We start from the raw sequence: 14,689 nt of genomic DNA, 5'->3' as shown, positions 1-14,689 counted from the left end.
CCCACGGAGACTTATGCTGTGATTACACTGTGCCTTGTACCCAGATCTCACGGTGTCCAAAAGGCCAAGCAGAGGTTCGGCTCAGGCTGTCTTTAGGTCGTTTTTGACGGGCTTTCTATAGTGCACCGTTCTCTTCATGTCGTTCTCTTCGACTCGGTAGAGTACAAAATAGCCCGACGAAAGCTCCTAAATTGACCGGCAAAAGCAGGCGGAGCCTAACCTCTGCTTGGAGGCTAGTGTCTTGCAATTGTGTTGCTTATTTTACCCCTTGTTTTAACAAATACCTGACCTGACCTTTGCACCGCTAGATATAAAGGTATCAGTAGATCGGTAACATCGGCGTCCTCTTCAGAATAGCTACCATATAGGCTTCGCCAACAGCGAAAAGGTACTGTTTCTCTGCCTTTCTCATTTGTGATCATCACTACAACCAGACTGACTACAATGTTACATTACCGTGAGTCCATGGCGTGTGTGACGTGAGAGCGGTTATAGAACTACTGTACTGTGATACTGTTTAGGAACAGCGCAGCTGTCTAGTTATCAGATACAAAGTATGTCGAAGTGTTACACAACCTGAAAATGTTACACTTGTAAAACCACATTCACGATAAACTAAACTTTGTTACTGAAATGGATGAAACAATTGCAACACAAGATGCGTTGAGCAATGTTACAAGTTTAGTCCACCCGAACTACTGTCAGTTGTATTAGGATAGGGTCTAATGTTGTCAAATTGTAAACACAATGCCAGCAGGACAAAGGTTAATCGATATCATCAGCATGATCTCTTTCGGCATATTAGAATGACATGTATCGCTATTTCTGAATTTTTATATCAGCCACCCTAATCTGTAACTTAAACAAAACAATAGACCCTCACGACTTTTTATCCTGACACTAGTACCTATAGTTACATACAAGTGCCGGTACGAGAAGAATAGGAATAAAATGCTTAGAAATGTGGCATTTTTTTGTCGATTCAGGACTGCCTACTCTCTCGAAATGGCTGCGTCAGCAGATGATGAGCAGAGTCGTGATGTCTCTGAGTTCCTCCGCCTCCTGTCTGCCCGACTCCCCGCCGGCGTTACCGGCACCACACTGGTCATGTGGACCCTGGCGTTGGTACTGGCTGTCCGTCTGGCTGTGTACGTGGTGAACTTCATAGCGTGGCAGGTAAAGATCAGGAGGGTCGTGAAGCAGTTTCCTGAAGATGAATTCCATTCGGTATGTGGGGTTATCATCGAGCTACCATATATCATAATTATGACTTTAACAGTTATTCATAAAGTAGATAATAAGTTCAATTAATCTTTATTCATCTAATCAACATTGCAGCGTTACCCCTTAGCAGTAGTCTCTGAATACCGTTGATCTTACAGAATGGAGTAAAATTCTTAAGTTGTTTAGAATCGTTAGATATCATCACAAGCACTTCAACTGCCTCCTATGTATAATCTCCGAGCAGAGTTAGGGGGGGGGGGGGGGGCAAAGGCAGTATCGTATCAAACTAATAAGTGTGCATTGGCGGGATTGGATGTTCAGGCCTTTGGATACTGACTGTCTTTGACTATGCTGCCGGTACCGGTAGATCGATCTTGGGGATTACAAGTTCCTATGCATTGATCCTGAAACATGCATTAATCCTGCAACATGCATTGATCCTCCAACAATTATCTCACAATTAGGTTCTAGCTATCTATCCAAAGCATTATCCAATGCAGAAGACTCACCGAAAGGCCTAAGAAATAAAATATTGTGTTTCCTGTTTCATTCTTGAAAACAATTAGGGCCTGTAGGTAGAGATTATCTTTTTTTGTCTTTCAATTTTTTTAGGCTGGCTAAAAATCAGACTAGTGGCACATATTACAATACAGTTGAACAAAGTAATCTGATATGCATGAGGACACTTGTCTTTCAATGTCAAATTTTAATTTTAATCTAATAGATACATTTACCCTTCATTAGATAGGACAAGCAGTGTTATTACTACAATAGGAAGCAGGCTGGAAAAAATTCTAAGTGCAAGCTACTAGTATGTGACTCCACTGCCCATACAATACAAAGTCTAGACTAGAGTCGGCAGGTTTTTCTAGAGTAGGTAGGGAAACAGGAAACGCAATTTTTTTTCCTAGGCCTCTTTGAGGAGCTAATGTAAGTTGTGATGAGAGCATTGACGCGCTGTTATCTGTGTTCTGCCAGTCAGCCGTACCGAGAGGCATAGGAACTCGTTTGTGGCGAGGGCAGCGAGAGACTTACCAGACTTAGTGTGTGCCCCACTATGTGCAATATCAATCACCCCCATTATGTGCAATATACATGTACTCAGTTGTTATTGTTGTATTGTTATGCACGTCATTAAGAGATTGACACACGAAATGGTTGTAGAAATTGTATTCTACCTATGTCTTGATCTTAACTATCCTATATATGATTTTAACTGCCAATATATTAGTATTTTTAACTTGTTTCACTGTCAATTCAACGCAATTCAGTCTGGATGACTGCCATGTTGATTCAATAAAGTTTGATTCTTGTTTGTATAACCCAGCGTAGCCAACACAACACCGTTTCGTCTCCGTTCTTACAGGACCAGTTACTGTCTCATGATCATAACTATCACTACTTTACCTGCTGGCAGACTCCGATAATCGCCTTAACATTCTGCAGCCATCCCGAGACCGTCAAACTCATCCTCAGTAACAAAAGTGAGCATCCATTTTCTTCGTATACGGCAATAGCAAATAAATTTTATGGATGACGTAAGCAAGCTCATCAATTTTCGCCTGGTTTAAAAGAAAAAAAATGTTTCCCTCTCCGGAGATGGTCAAAGTGACGAGAAAGAACAAAATGGGCAAATGTGTTGTAGCACTAGCGAGGTAGCCATGACTGCATAGTAATTACGTAGTTGTAGAAGTGTAACTAGTTGGATAGTTGTAATGGTGGCACCAATATGGAGTATAAGTATAGTTGTTGCCAACTTGGTAAGTGGTACCAATCTATCACAAAAGTGTCACTTTTACTACTGGCACTAGACTAGTACACAGTAATGAATGGCTGTGATATGTTTTGTCACTGCAATTCTTGTTACAACGTTTATTGTGTCTATTTTCAAAATGAACTCATCTTGTGTTTTTTACCCATTTTGTTTTCTTTCGCCCTATCTCACTATTTTTGCGGTCTGTCTAGTTCCAACAACGAGATTATCATGGGGGCCGGCCGTCGCCATATCTGTTCATTTCATAACATTTTATCAAGTTCCAACCGAGAAACCAATATATTATAGAACTACTTTCATAGCAATGTCTCACCAGGCCACCACTTGCAGTGACGATTTTTCTCCAGTGCCTGATGTTGTCAGACAATCCGTTGTGATTTTCCTTTCAGCACGAAAGACGGAGTGGGTGTACAGGTTCTTTAGACCATGGCTCGGTAGGTGGGGAGTCTGTACAGTTCTATTGGCAGTACGTTTTAGTATCAGTAGTAGACTGGTTTATTGAATTCAGCAATTGACAATCATAAAAACCTTTACTTGAAAAAAAAAACAATAGTATTCGATGAAAACTTGATTGTCAAAAAGTACTAGATATCTGCATTATCAACCTGACGTTTGCTTCACAGATATAAAATAAATTGAGTTCACGTTCAAGTTCTAAGAAATCAGCTAATGGATGGCTTTCGATTTTGATATTGATAATTAAAAACGCTAACAATGTTGTAGTATCGTGAAATGATATGACTGTGTGGTGTGGTTTTGCAAACTTATGGTCCTACACCTTTTCGTATACTATGTTTACTGCATAAGCAAAAAATACGGAAGATGAAAAAAAACGCTAAGTAGACTCCCCGATAACTCAGTGTTTCTGTACATTCCATGTAGGAGACGGTCTTCTACTCAGTGATGGCCCCAAGTGGCAGAGGAACAGACGCCTGCTGACTCCCGCGTTTCACTTCGACATCCTGAAGCACTATGTAAAGCTGTTCTCTGAGTCAACTGCTGTGCTTCTGGTACGCTTCAGCTATGCAGATATTTCGGTTTCTTTCTTATAGCCTGGTTTTGCAAATCTGAGGAAAATCAGTTGAAAGTCCCTTGGTCCTTTACACAGATAATATTTGACTATGGTGTAGACAAGTTGACCGATTGCTCTCATGGTTCTCAAGATCATGATAAAAATAGTCAGAATCAATATCAAAACATGGTCATTAAGTTTAAGATGATGTTCAAAGTTAAAGCGTTGATTCCTATTCTTAGAACAAGTGGTTGTCACGTGGCGCAGCTGGTGCATCTGTTGAGCTGTTTGACCACATCGGGCTGATGACGTTGGACAACATCCTGAAATGCAGCCTTGGTTACAACAGCAGGTGCCAGACTGACGGGTAAGTTGGTTTGCTTTTTTAAAAAGTTGTCTGTTGCAGCCTCCTTCACCGGCGTCTCTGGGGGCCTTGGCGTAAGGTTTGTAACCGCGGGAATACGCTGGGAAAAGAAAATATGCCGGGGAAGGACAAAATGCCGGGAAAGTTTGGACGGGCCCGTACAAGCTTCCCGGTATATATACCTTTCCCTGCAGCTGTATTTTTCCTTTCGCGGCATATTTTCCTTTCCTCCCTAAAAAAAGTACAAAAGTTCGGCCCAAATAGGGTTAATGATTTGCCACACGACTGGCCGGTCTCATAGGTTGCCTATGCATGACCATGTGACCAGCCATAAATCCTGTTTCCAACTATTTGCCCTATTTGGTGGATTTCTATAGTATTTTCCATCTACTCTTCACGGGGCTCGAAAGAGATTATTCTTTGTGGTCTTCCTGCAGCCAGTCGGCCCCGTACGTCCTGGCTGTACACGACTTGACCAAACTGATCGAAGACCGGCCTGACTATCTTTCCAACCACATCGATTTCATCTACTACCTCAGCGCAGACGGACGTCGGTAAGCTGGGAGTTTTCGTTTGTTGAGTTTTACCAGTGCTGCTGGTTACCATACCTACCACACTAGACCGTAGTAGACGATACCCCCTTCGGCCAGGAAAGCCACATGCCCGCTTCCAAAGTTAGCACACGACCTCTAATCAAGGCGCGATATATATTAGGGATCAGGTGCCCCAAAAACGGGCATGGGGTGTGGCGCGTGGCCTCTCCAGCCGAAGGGTTTATCGTCTAGTGAGGTGAACCTGACAACCAGGCTACTACTACATTGACTGGATTTTGCCACTATCAATATCATAGTCAAAGTCAACAATCATATGCATGAATACGATCCAAAACTTCATCATACTATATCACGTCCATCGTTTATCAGACTTTGTCTCGTTTGTGAATTTCTTCTATTTTCTGAAGATTCCGCAGGGCCTGCAAGATCGTCCACAGTTTCTCCGCACAGGTAATAAAAGAAAGGAAAGAGGAACTGAAGAAGAAAGACTCCAGTTTCAAAAGCGGGAAGTGTTTGGACCTGTTAGATATCTTGCTAAAAGCGAAGGTAATATCATACTTGCATAATATCATGCTTGTCATACATTTGCCGATTTCTCCTCTAACTCCTCTCACCTCTTTAGTCGTTTTTAGATAACTGTCACGATTTAGCATCACATTGAGGAGTGTAATGGAACTAATGTACCATTGCCAAACCTTGTACCATAGAGAGGGTTCTAATGTTCTACGGGTTTGTCAATGAGAATTTCATGGAAATATATAAATTCAGCTGCAACGTACAATGTAAAAATGACTAATTTTGAAAAAAGAGAGGTAACTGTTATGTGTTGTGAGAAGACTTAAATAGCTGCTAATATGTGTGTTTCTAGTGTGTAACGTTAGTACATTTGTACAAGATAATCATATTGCTGACGAGGAATTTTTTTTTAATATTCAATAGCAACCGATACAAAAACTTAATTATTCAAATAAAACAGTATACTAGTATATGGCGCGTTTAGGATGAAGACGGCACCGGGCTGAGCATTTCCGAGATCCAAGACGAAGTCAACACTTTCCTGTTCGGTGGTCACCACACCACGGCCAGTGGAATCAGCTGGACACTCTACCATCTGGCCAAACACAAGGATTATCAGGACAAGTGCAGGAGGGAGGTGGAAGGGGTGCTGCAAGGACGGGCAGAAATGACATGGTGAGAACGCACACCGTTTTTGTACCCCCAATGCTTTCTCATTACCGGTCTCTTACCGTGTCCATGAAGATGATATCTGTAGTAAGTTAAATGCTTACTGCCATCTTATTGACACATTCTATCAGTGCAGTTCTGGCACGGTAAGCGCTGTTGCAAAACATTGGCCCATTTGACTGGTGAGCCTGCTTTTTCATCACTGCCGAACAAAAGCTTCAAACTTAAACGTCCATATATATAACGTATCATTGGATCCCTTGTATTGTTCCCGATCAATGTTACTGTTTGTGCAGGCATGACGTTGGTAAACTGCCGTTCATCACCATGTGCATCAAAGAGAGCATGCGCTGTGTCCCCCCTGTTCCTCGAGTGGCACGGTCTTTGAAGCAGGACCTGACTTTCGTTGGTGGAAAATGGTTACCAATGGGTGAGCAATATTCTATTCCATTATCTATATCTGCTGGCAGGTATTCCATGGATTTTAGTGTATGTATATGATATGCTGTTCCATACATATGTCGCAGTATATATTTAGATTTCATTCATTAATTCGATCCCACGGCGCTTTCTGTCGTGTATTTTGTTGTGGCAACTACCTGACCTTTGCACCGCGAGAGAAAGACCAGGGATTCTCAATATCGGTGACATCGCATGCTCTTCCGTTTCACCGGTTCAGGCCAAACTGGTCTGGGATAAGATCTGATGCCAATTTGTTCCAGGACAATACGTGACAATACCCGCAATAACACATCCACATTTTTCTTCAGGAAGCCCAACAATGACTGACATTGCTGGAACTCATAGGAACAGAGACATTTGGCCAAATCCAACGGTATTATTTTTTCATTGTTCACTTACCAATTGTCATTGTGTCGAGCTTACTATTTTTGTTAATTCCTATGTGTCCTCTGTTCCCTATGTGTACTCGAGCTTTTCGAGTGTTTTGTGCAACACTTTTGTCTAGTGGCGCACCTTTAAACTTCCTCACCACGATACATTTGAGAAACACTACATCGGGAGTTTGTTCACTCGCAGTGGTGCGTGTTCACTGACGTACCCTTTCCCATCAGCGCTGTTCCACATATAGCGAGCATTAATGTTCATGAATCCCCTAGGTATACGATCCTTACCGCTTCTCACCCGAGAACTCTGCGAACAGACATCCCTACGCTTTCCTGCCCTTCTCCGCAGGACCAAGGTAAGGCTCTCTGTGAGCCACCAATCTGTTCAAATATTCCTTGAACATAGGTATTTAGTACGATAACAGGCTCAAGCATATAAACTTTCGTCAAATGAACTTTCGAGGAGGACTCAAAAAGTAATGCAATTGGTTTTAAAAGAAGCTCATTTTTTAAATCAAATATTTGGCACAAAGGTAAAGCATATATTGTCTTGAAACTAAGATATCTCAATTTATGTAAAGATTATTATGAGTAACTGAGTTGATTTGGAAGTCTAGAGCAGCACAATCAACGTGTGATTAAGACCAATATTTTTTGCCGGCTATTTTAGGAGAACAAAACTGTACATGTATAAAAATGCTCAAGAAGACAGGATTGCCTTCAAAGGTTCTTATAGTTTATTTGCTTGCAGGAACTGCATCGGGAAAAACTTCGCCATGAACGAGATGAAGGTGTCGGTGGCGCTGATCCTGCAGCATTTCCAGCTGGAGCTGGACGAGACCAAATCGCCAGCTGTTCCCTTTGACAGTTTAACTGTGCAGGCTAAGGATGGGATATGGGTGAAGCTTCATCCGGTCAAGAACGATACTTAATGTCGAAACAGAATGTGTCCAAAATATGAAAGTCTTCAGTCTATGCCGGTATTTTCTTAGTACTAGTAATTATACAATGCCCCTAGCGATAATGGGCTGATCTTCAAGTGATAGTTACTTCACATAATGAAGTCCTAAATATGTCTTACATGAGTTTCCCTTAATGTATACGTCACTAATGAAAATAATTTATATCCATAGATAAATTTCATATACGGTAGTAATACATATGGCTATATAATTGTCTTCATCGTCATCTCGTCGTGAAGCGGTCAGGATGCTTAATTTTAATGTGAACAAATTTTAAGCGATTTATACAATGGAGACCAGAAACCGCTCAGCATGTACGGATTTTTTGCTTGTAATTGTACCAGAGTTGCATTGAATTGTGAAAAAAACATTATATATATATATATATATATATATATATATATATATATATATATATATATATATATATATATATATATATATATATATATATGCAGAGAATAGGTGGTGCTAAAAAATGGGGAAATGATAGTAGGTAGCAAGTATCATGTGAGATGCGTTTTGATTTGAATCCGGAATTAGGTTATTTTGTATTAGGGTAACACGGCTATGTAGGTTTGAATATGGGTAAAAAGGTTACGGAATTAGGTTTGGATTTGGGTAACAAAAGCAAAATAAATTAGGTTTAAATTTGAGTAACAATGTCAAGTAGGTTTAGATTTTAGCTTGGGTTGGAACAAGAAGGTAAAGTAGGTTTGAATATGGGTAAGAAGGTTAAAGAATTAGGTTTGAATTCGAGTAAGAAGTTTAAGTAAGTTTGAGTTGGGGGAACAAAAGTAAGAAATTAGGTTTAAATTTGAGTAACAAAGTTAAGTGATTAGGTTTTGATTTTGGTAACAATGCCAAGTAGGTTTAGATTTTAGTTTGGATTGGTTAAGTAGGTTTGAATATGGGAAACAAGGCTAAGGAATTAGGTTTGAATTGGGGTAGTAAGGTTAAATAGGTTTGAATTTGGGTAACAAAAGTAAGGAATTAGGTTAAATTTGACTAATAAGGTTGAGTAATTAGCTTTGAATTTGGATAACAATGTCAAGCAGGTTTAGATTTTAGTAAGAATGAGTAAGTAGGTTTGGATTGGGGTTAGAATTAAGGTTAAGTAGGTTTGAATTTGGGTAACATAGGTACGGAATCATGCTTGGATTTGGATAAAAATGTAAGGAAAATAGGCATGAATTGCGGTAGCAAGGTTAAGGGATTAGGAACAAGGTTACATAATGTTCAATTTGGTAACAGAATTAAGGAATTAGGGGTGGATTTGGTTAACAATGTTAAGTAATTTCGGTAAGAAGGTGTGCATTAGGTTTGAATATCAGTAATAACGTTAATTCGGTTGGAATTTAGGTAACAAGGTTAATTCGGTTTGAATTTCAGTAAAAAGGGTAATTAATTAGGTTTGACTTTGGGCAACAAGGTTTGGCTTCAACAACCGACTGACTGAACCTCTGCCTGGAGACTACATAGGTCACCGTTAACATATAGGAGAGGTTTGAATTGCAAAATGATTCCGCCCGGGATCGAACCGGGGACCTTCTGCGTGTTAGGCAGATGTGATAACCGCTACACCACGGAATCGGGTGCGGGCTGCTAAGAAAATGAAAAATGAATTGAAAGTGAATGCGGGATAACCGTCATACATCTGTACTTTTATCTAAAATGTACGTAGATCGGACACATATACAAATGGCGAAGGTAGTTTGTCGATTTTGCTTGGTCAGATCGTGGTCAAAGGTAAATACACGTCAAAAATATAAACCTGAAAAAAAATTATTCTTCCCTTCTTGAATTATTCTGTTTCAAAATCAGCAACTAAAAACGTCTCTGCACTTTCAAAGAAAACTGCTTTTTTCCTTGTACAAGAATATCTGCCACCCAAAGATCGTGACCTTAGCCGGTCTAGAACAGAGATATCAAAAGCCGAATTTTTGTTGCAGGACCTTGGAAATCCGCTAAGGGATCAAGATTTAATAAAGTATTCGTTTTGCAAAAATGTCCCTCCCTCCCTCACATTTGCCTACAATCCTACCTACAGAAAATCATTAAGATCCGTTCACTAGTTCTCGAGTTATGATGTTCACAGGAACACACTCACGGAAATATAACGTTAATCTCATTGGCGAATGTAAACATTGCATGTCATACTATAAAACAAAATGATTCCGCCCGGGATCGAACCGGGGACCTTCTGCGTGTTAGGCAGATGTGATAACCGCTACACCACGGAATCCGCTTGCTACAGTCAGGCAAAAATATTGACATAACGACCGATGTATCTGTAACCTTTGCCCTTCGGCTTCAGACAACATGCAATACGTTGCACCTGTTGCGTGCTCTTCAATGCGTGTAGGCCATATGACATGGTCTTATGAATAAAAACTGTTCGCTGTTTTTGTTGTTATTCTACGACAGGTGCCTACCAGGACGTCAGCAGATTAGGTCACTAGTTATTTACATTAGCAGATCAAATTACAAATCAATTGGTAATTTATTTATTTTTCTTCCACACGCTTTCTGCCTGCCATGTGCGTCACTGTGACATCATCGCGATTGTTTGCATGGATTCCAGCCGCGGATTCTTTTGACAACAACAACAATACGTTTGTAAAGGAAAGGGAGCGGTCAGTGGATTTGTATGTGAGTTCACTCGTTTTCGTATGAAAACAAATGTTTTGAACTTTGATACCGCCGAACCACCCATCCCATTAAAAGCGCTCTATAAATAGCTCTCACTACTACTACTAGTACTATGTATCGATTCCGGTACCCACTATCATATTCTCTACACTTACATGGCATAGGAATGTCAGGGACGATTAAGCATTAAACTTTAAATCAGATCGTGAAACTTGGACTTTGACTTAATACGCATAAGGCCCTAGCAGATTGTATTGAGAGACTAATATCGACATGTAGGTAGCGTGGCCGAGCGGTCTAAGGCGCTGGTTTAAGGCACCAGTCATTTCGATGGCGTGGGTTCGAATCCCACCGCTGCCATTTCTTTTGTGAACCGATCCTTAAAGTTTGATTTAAAACAGATGATTTTGAAACGTGAAATTTCTAAATATTTACTTGGGTTAAGATTGACTGTAAATGCATTTACGTTCGCGGGGATTTAATTTCGCGGTAACACCATAGACTGCAATCTAATACCATAATAGAAAAATATTCGCGGTGATTTTAAGTTCGCGGTGAAGTGGTCACCGCGAAAACCGCGAACATTAATCCCCCGCGAACATTTCTGCATTTACAGTATCAGGGAGTAGCCCCCTCCACCCGTCCTTTTATCTTAAGTATTGCAAGTCATTCACGGTTTTTACTGCATAGGTAGTTCTCTTGTGTTCTCTTTGTGGTAATTTGTGACTTTTCTGTTTCATGCTGTTAAAACATTAATCGTCTTTGTAAACCACAGATGTAACTTAACGTTGAGTTGTTATTGTTATTGAGATGTTATTCTTTTGAGTTATTTGTATGATTTATTGACCCTGAAGGATGTTTATGTTGTATTACAATGATAGGGCAGATTTTCAAACAGATGAACTTACAACCTTTTAAAGTAAAATGATTCCGCCCGGGATCGAACCGGGGACCTTCTGCGTGTTAGGCAGATGTGATAACCGCTACACCACGGAATCTGACTGAGGGTCAGGACATGTATTTTCTATTTCTCTGACTGATCATTCCGTACAAGTGCCTTGTCGGTGGGTGCTGAGAAGCGCGACGCCATCTTCGCAGGTTAGTTTCAGCCTGTATTTCAATGTATTGAACTAACGGTGCCTCTAAGTAAGGAAAATCCCACACATTAGCATCGATGGCCTGTCAATTAAGCAGCCTACCCCAAGTTTACAGCTGACAAAGATATCAAGTGATTGATTTATCATTGTTTACCTTGGCACTTTTCCCACTCATGTCCAATGTAACTAACGTTAGTCATTAAGGCCTATATTTTGCATGTCGTAAAGTTGGCATCGCGTAGGTAGCGTGGCCGAGCGGTCTAAGGCGCTGGTTTAAGGCACCAGTCTCTTCGGAGGCGTGGGTTCGAATCCCACCGCTGCCATGGCTTTTGCCGATTCTCGTCGGAATTGAACTGAAGCTGTTGGCGTTTGGTTTTTGTTCCAGACTGGCAATTAACTAGGTATTAAAAAGTTAAACCCTTCCCGCGCCAAGGCAGTGCCCATTTCTGGCGCATAGGGCGGTGCCCATCTCTGTTTCGTTAGCCCTGGGCCACACACAACGCAATCACTACAGCAGGGGGCTAGTCCACTGGTAGTGGTGTGTGTTCAACTTCCATACTCTTTCCCGAATGCTGAGTGCTAAGCAGAGAAAGCAGCATGTACCATTTTTATAGTCTTTGGTATGACTCGGCCGGGATCGAACTCACGACCTTCCGAATGCAAGGCGAACACTCTACCCACTAGGCCATTGCACCGGCAAACTAGGTATGCATACAACATATTACATTACATTGCATTTCATATATATATTGTGATTGTGTTACTCAATATGAGCTTAATTTTGCAGCACTGTCTCCCGTATGTGATGGCTATTTCGCCGTGTCACAAGCGATCACTATTAATAGTTCTGTAGTGATTTTCAAAAGATGAAACTGATTCATGACCTACTTGGTATTGTATCGTATTTATGAAATCTTTCCTCTTATTTCACAAACATTAATGTATATTCCTTCACATGGTCATGGGTCGACACCTAGAATTATATTACAAATGCTGCAATTTTTGAACCCATTATTCTAAAAGACAGAAGTTGAAATCATCACATTTCATATTACTCTACTATGTTTACGTACAATACCACAAAACACAAAAAGAACGACCATCGCGTGCCCAGTATATTGTACGATGGTACAGAAAGAAGACGTAGAAATATAATATATATAAAATATGAGAGGCTATGATACAAAGTATTGCTAAATGATATTCATGGCTTTTTACATTGGGCTCAATTGTACTTTCATTCTATCGAGCATTAACATAGAGAGTTTATTACAACTAGCAACAATGTACATAACAGTTGATATGTACATGACATTATAAGACATGACGTGATATGATACAAACGTCTCGCTTATAAAGATACATATTTACCTCCATGAAAAAATGGAGGTATAGTTTTGAGTGTGTCTGTGTGTGTGTCTGTGTGTGTGTGTGTCTGTGTGTCCGCATAGTGTGGTCAGCATAACTTGAGAATCTCTTGATGGACTACGATGATATTTGGTATGTGGGTAGGGGTTGGGAAGACGAAGGTCAATGTCAATTTTGGGCCCCCTGGTGTGTGACCTTGGTACTGCAGCGCAACTTCCGGTTTTGCTATCTCGGTGTTCTGAACATGCTATGGTCAAGATTTTTAAGTATTAGATAGCTCTTGTGCTCAGGAAAAAATGACATAAGTTTGGGCCCCCTAGCGTCTAGTTTTGGGATAGCAGGGGCATTTTTGTCAAAAACTTCTGACGAGGATAACTCAAGAAGGGAATAACGGATTTTCATGATTTTTGGTATGTAGGTACCTTAGACAATGTTGTACAAGATAAAATACTAATTATGCAAAATAGGAGTACATTTGCATAATTAATGAGAATATTCTATCATAGCAGTTTTTTCAATGTATCTCTTGTCCCGTACGTGATATGGTCGTGACATTTGGGTGGTAGATAGCTTTTAGCGTCATGACAAAGTGGGGCAAGTTTCAGTCCCCTAACATTCAATTGTGGAACTGCAGGGGCGTTTTTGTCAAGACACTCCAAAGAGGATAACTGCAGAAAGGAACGACCGATTGCCTGCATTTTAGGCATGCAGGTAGCTTAGGCAAAGATGTTCATAATGATATACATGTTATGCAAATGATGACTGAATTTGCATAATTAATGAGGAAATTGTACAGTTCCATTGTTTTCAATAACTGGACCTCAATACATGTAACACATGTTAATTATGATAGGTGGAATATAAGCAGATACCAAATATGGTAATGAGGAACTTATTTGCATAATTTATGTAAAAATTGCAAAACCTCTTTATGATTAATAATGGGAATTTTATAATTGTGACATGTGAACGTTAGTCAATGATTAACAACACCATGCATACATTAGGTTAATGTCTTAGTCAATTGCATGAAATTTACGAAAGCTTTAAATTTTCATGGAGGTATGAGGTCGCCGAACTCTAGTTTGACCAGAAGTCAGTATAGTGGTGGTCACCAGAGCACCAACAATTTGGAGTCACTGTAGGCTGACAGCGGCGGAAGATTCTCCCTCCTGTATCTGTGGGAAAAGATAGGATGTCTATAGTAAACCAGATAAAGCAACATCTTTGTGGAGTATGAATACTGATACCGTAAATATGGCAGTATTGACCATGGTAAGATCCTAGTTGATATCAGCCCTGCAGCTTCAGCTATGGCGAAACAGTCCTATACGAGAATGGCAGTCTCTGCCACATAGGGCACATCGATAAGCTCACTCATTTATTTCATTTATTTTAGCTTTATTTCAGGCACTTGACCCATATTACAGAACAAAATAGATAGATATAAAGAGACACAAAACAAGAGTACAAATTCGTATACACGACTCAGTCCTGTGAAAAGTTCTTCCTAAAATTCTTTAGGAAATGTAATTTTTCTATAGTACAGAATAATGTACTCACGACACATTTGTAAGTTTGCCGTGACTCTCCGCTGCCTCCATGAAAGTGTCAAACCCATCGGATGTCATGGCAACGCGTCGGAGATGCAA

The 14,689-nt window shown here is 40.3% G+C and overlaps 2 protein-coding genes and 5 non-coding genes across 7 annotated transcripts in view; 3 read left to right on the top strand and 4 right to left on the bottom strand.

Moving 5' to 3' along the window:
• The first annotated feature begins 163 nt into the window (after positions 1–163).
• LOC118413144 (cytochrome P450 4F12-like) lies at positions 164–8,282 on the top strand. Its single transcript, XM_035816329.1, has 13 exons — positions 164–388; positions 987–1,227; positions 2,591–2,708; positions 3,388–3,432; positions 3,881–4,008; positions 4,253–4,377; positions 4,812–4,928; positions 5,336–5,474; positions 5,929–6,119; positions 6,410–6,543; positions 6,884–6,948; positions 7,232–7,314; positions 7,710–8,282. The coding sequence occupies exons 2-13, from the start codon at positions 1,006–1,008 to the stop codon at positions 7,888–7,890; spliced, it is 1,548 nt and encodes a 515-aa protein (XP_035672222.1). The 5' UTR covers positions 164–388; positions 987–1,005; the 3' UTR covers positions 7,891–8,282.
• Positions 8,283–9,440: 1,158 nt separating this feature from the next.
• On the bottom strand, positions 9,441–9,513 carry Trnav-aac. The gene has a single exon. It is a non-coding gene; the product is annotated as a tRNA-Val (tRNA).
• Positions 9,514–10,092: 579 nt separating this feature from the next.
• Positions 10,093–10,165, bottom strand: Trnav-aac. The gene has a single exon. It is a non-coding gene; the product is annotated as a tRNA-Val (tRNA).
• A 685-nt stretch (positions 10,166–10,850) lies between these two features.
• Trnal-aag lies at positions 10,851–10,932 on the top strand. Its single transcript has one exon. It is a non-coding gene; the product is annotated as a tRNA-Leu (tRNA).
• A 565-nt stretch (positions 10,933–11,497) lies between these two features.
• On the bottom strand, positions 11,498–11,570 carry Trnav-aac. Its single transcript has one exon. It is a non-coding gene; the product is annotated as a tRNA-Val (tRNA).
• Positions 11,571–11,910: 340 nt separating this feature from the next.
• On the top strand, positions 11,911–11,992 carry Trnal-aag. The gene has a single exon. It is a non-coding gene; the product is annotated as a tRNA-Leu (tRNA).
• A 553-nt stretch (positions 11,993–12,545) lies between these two features.
• Positions 12,546–14,689, bottom strand: part of LOC118413148 (NLR family CARD domain-containing protein 3-like) — a 14,624-nt gene continuing 12,480 nt past the window's right edge. Inside the window, exons 9-11 of the mRNA XM_035816333.1 lie at positions 14,601–14,689; positions 14,122–14,215; positions 12,546–13,036 (exon numbers count right to left, since the gene is read on the bottom strand). The exon at positions 14,601–14,689 is cut by the window's right edge and continues 1 nt beyond it. Of these exons, the coding sequence (XP_035672226.1) occupies positions 14,149–14,215; positions 14,601–14,689 (156 nt within the window). The 3' untranslated portion in view covers positions 12,546–13,036; positions 14,122–14,148. The remainder of the gene's footprint in view (positions 13,037–14,121; positions 14,216–14,600) is intronic.

This window comes from Branchiostoma floridae, chromosome 4 (genome assembly GCF_000003815.2).
Source record: "Branchiostoma floridae strain S238N-H82 chromosome 4, Bfl_VNyyK, whole genome shotgun sequence".
Taxonomy (NCBI): domain Eukaryota; kingdom Metazoa; phylum Chordata; class Leptocardii; order Amphioxiformes; family Branchiostomatidae; genus Branchiostoma; species Branchiostoma floridae.
This window is presented reverse-complemented; position numbering and strand designations above follow the sequence as displayed.

Excerpts from the sequence above, each read along its gene's own strand:
- LOC118413144 (XM_035816329.1), top strand. The coding sequence starts at position 1,006 with ATGGCTGCGTCAGCAGATGATGAGCAGAGTCGTGATGTCTCTGAGTTC. Across the intron at positions 1,228-2,590 it reads CTGAAGATGAATTCCATTCG|GACCAGTTACTGTCTCATGA; the intron begins GTATGTGGGGTT and ends CCGTTCTTACAG. Across the intron at positions 3,433-3,880 it reads GTTCTTTAGACCATGGCTCG|GAGACGGTCTTCTACTCAGT; the intron begins GTAGGTGGGGAG and ends CATTCCATGTAG.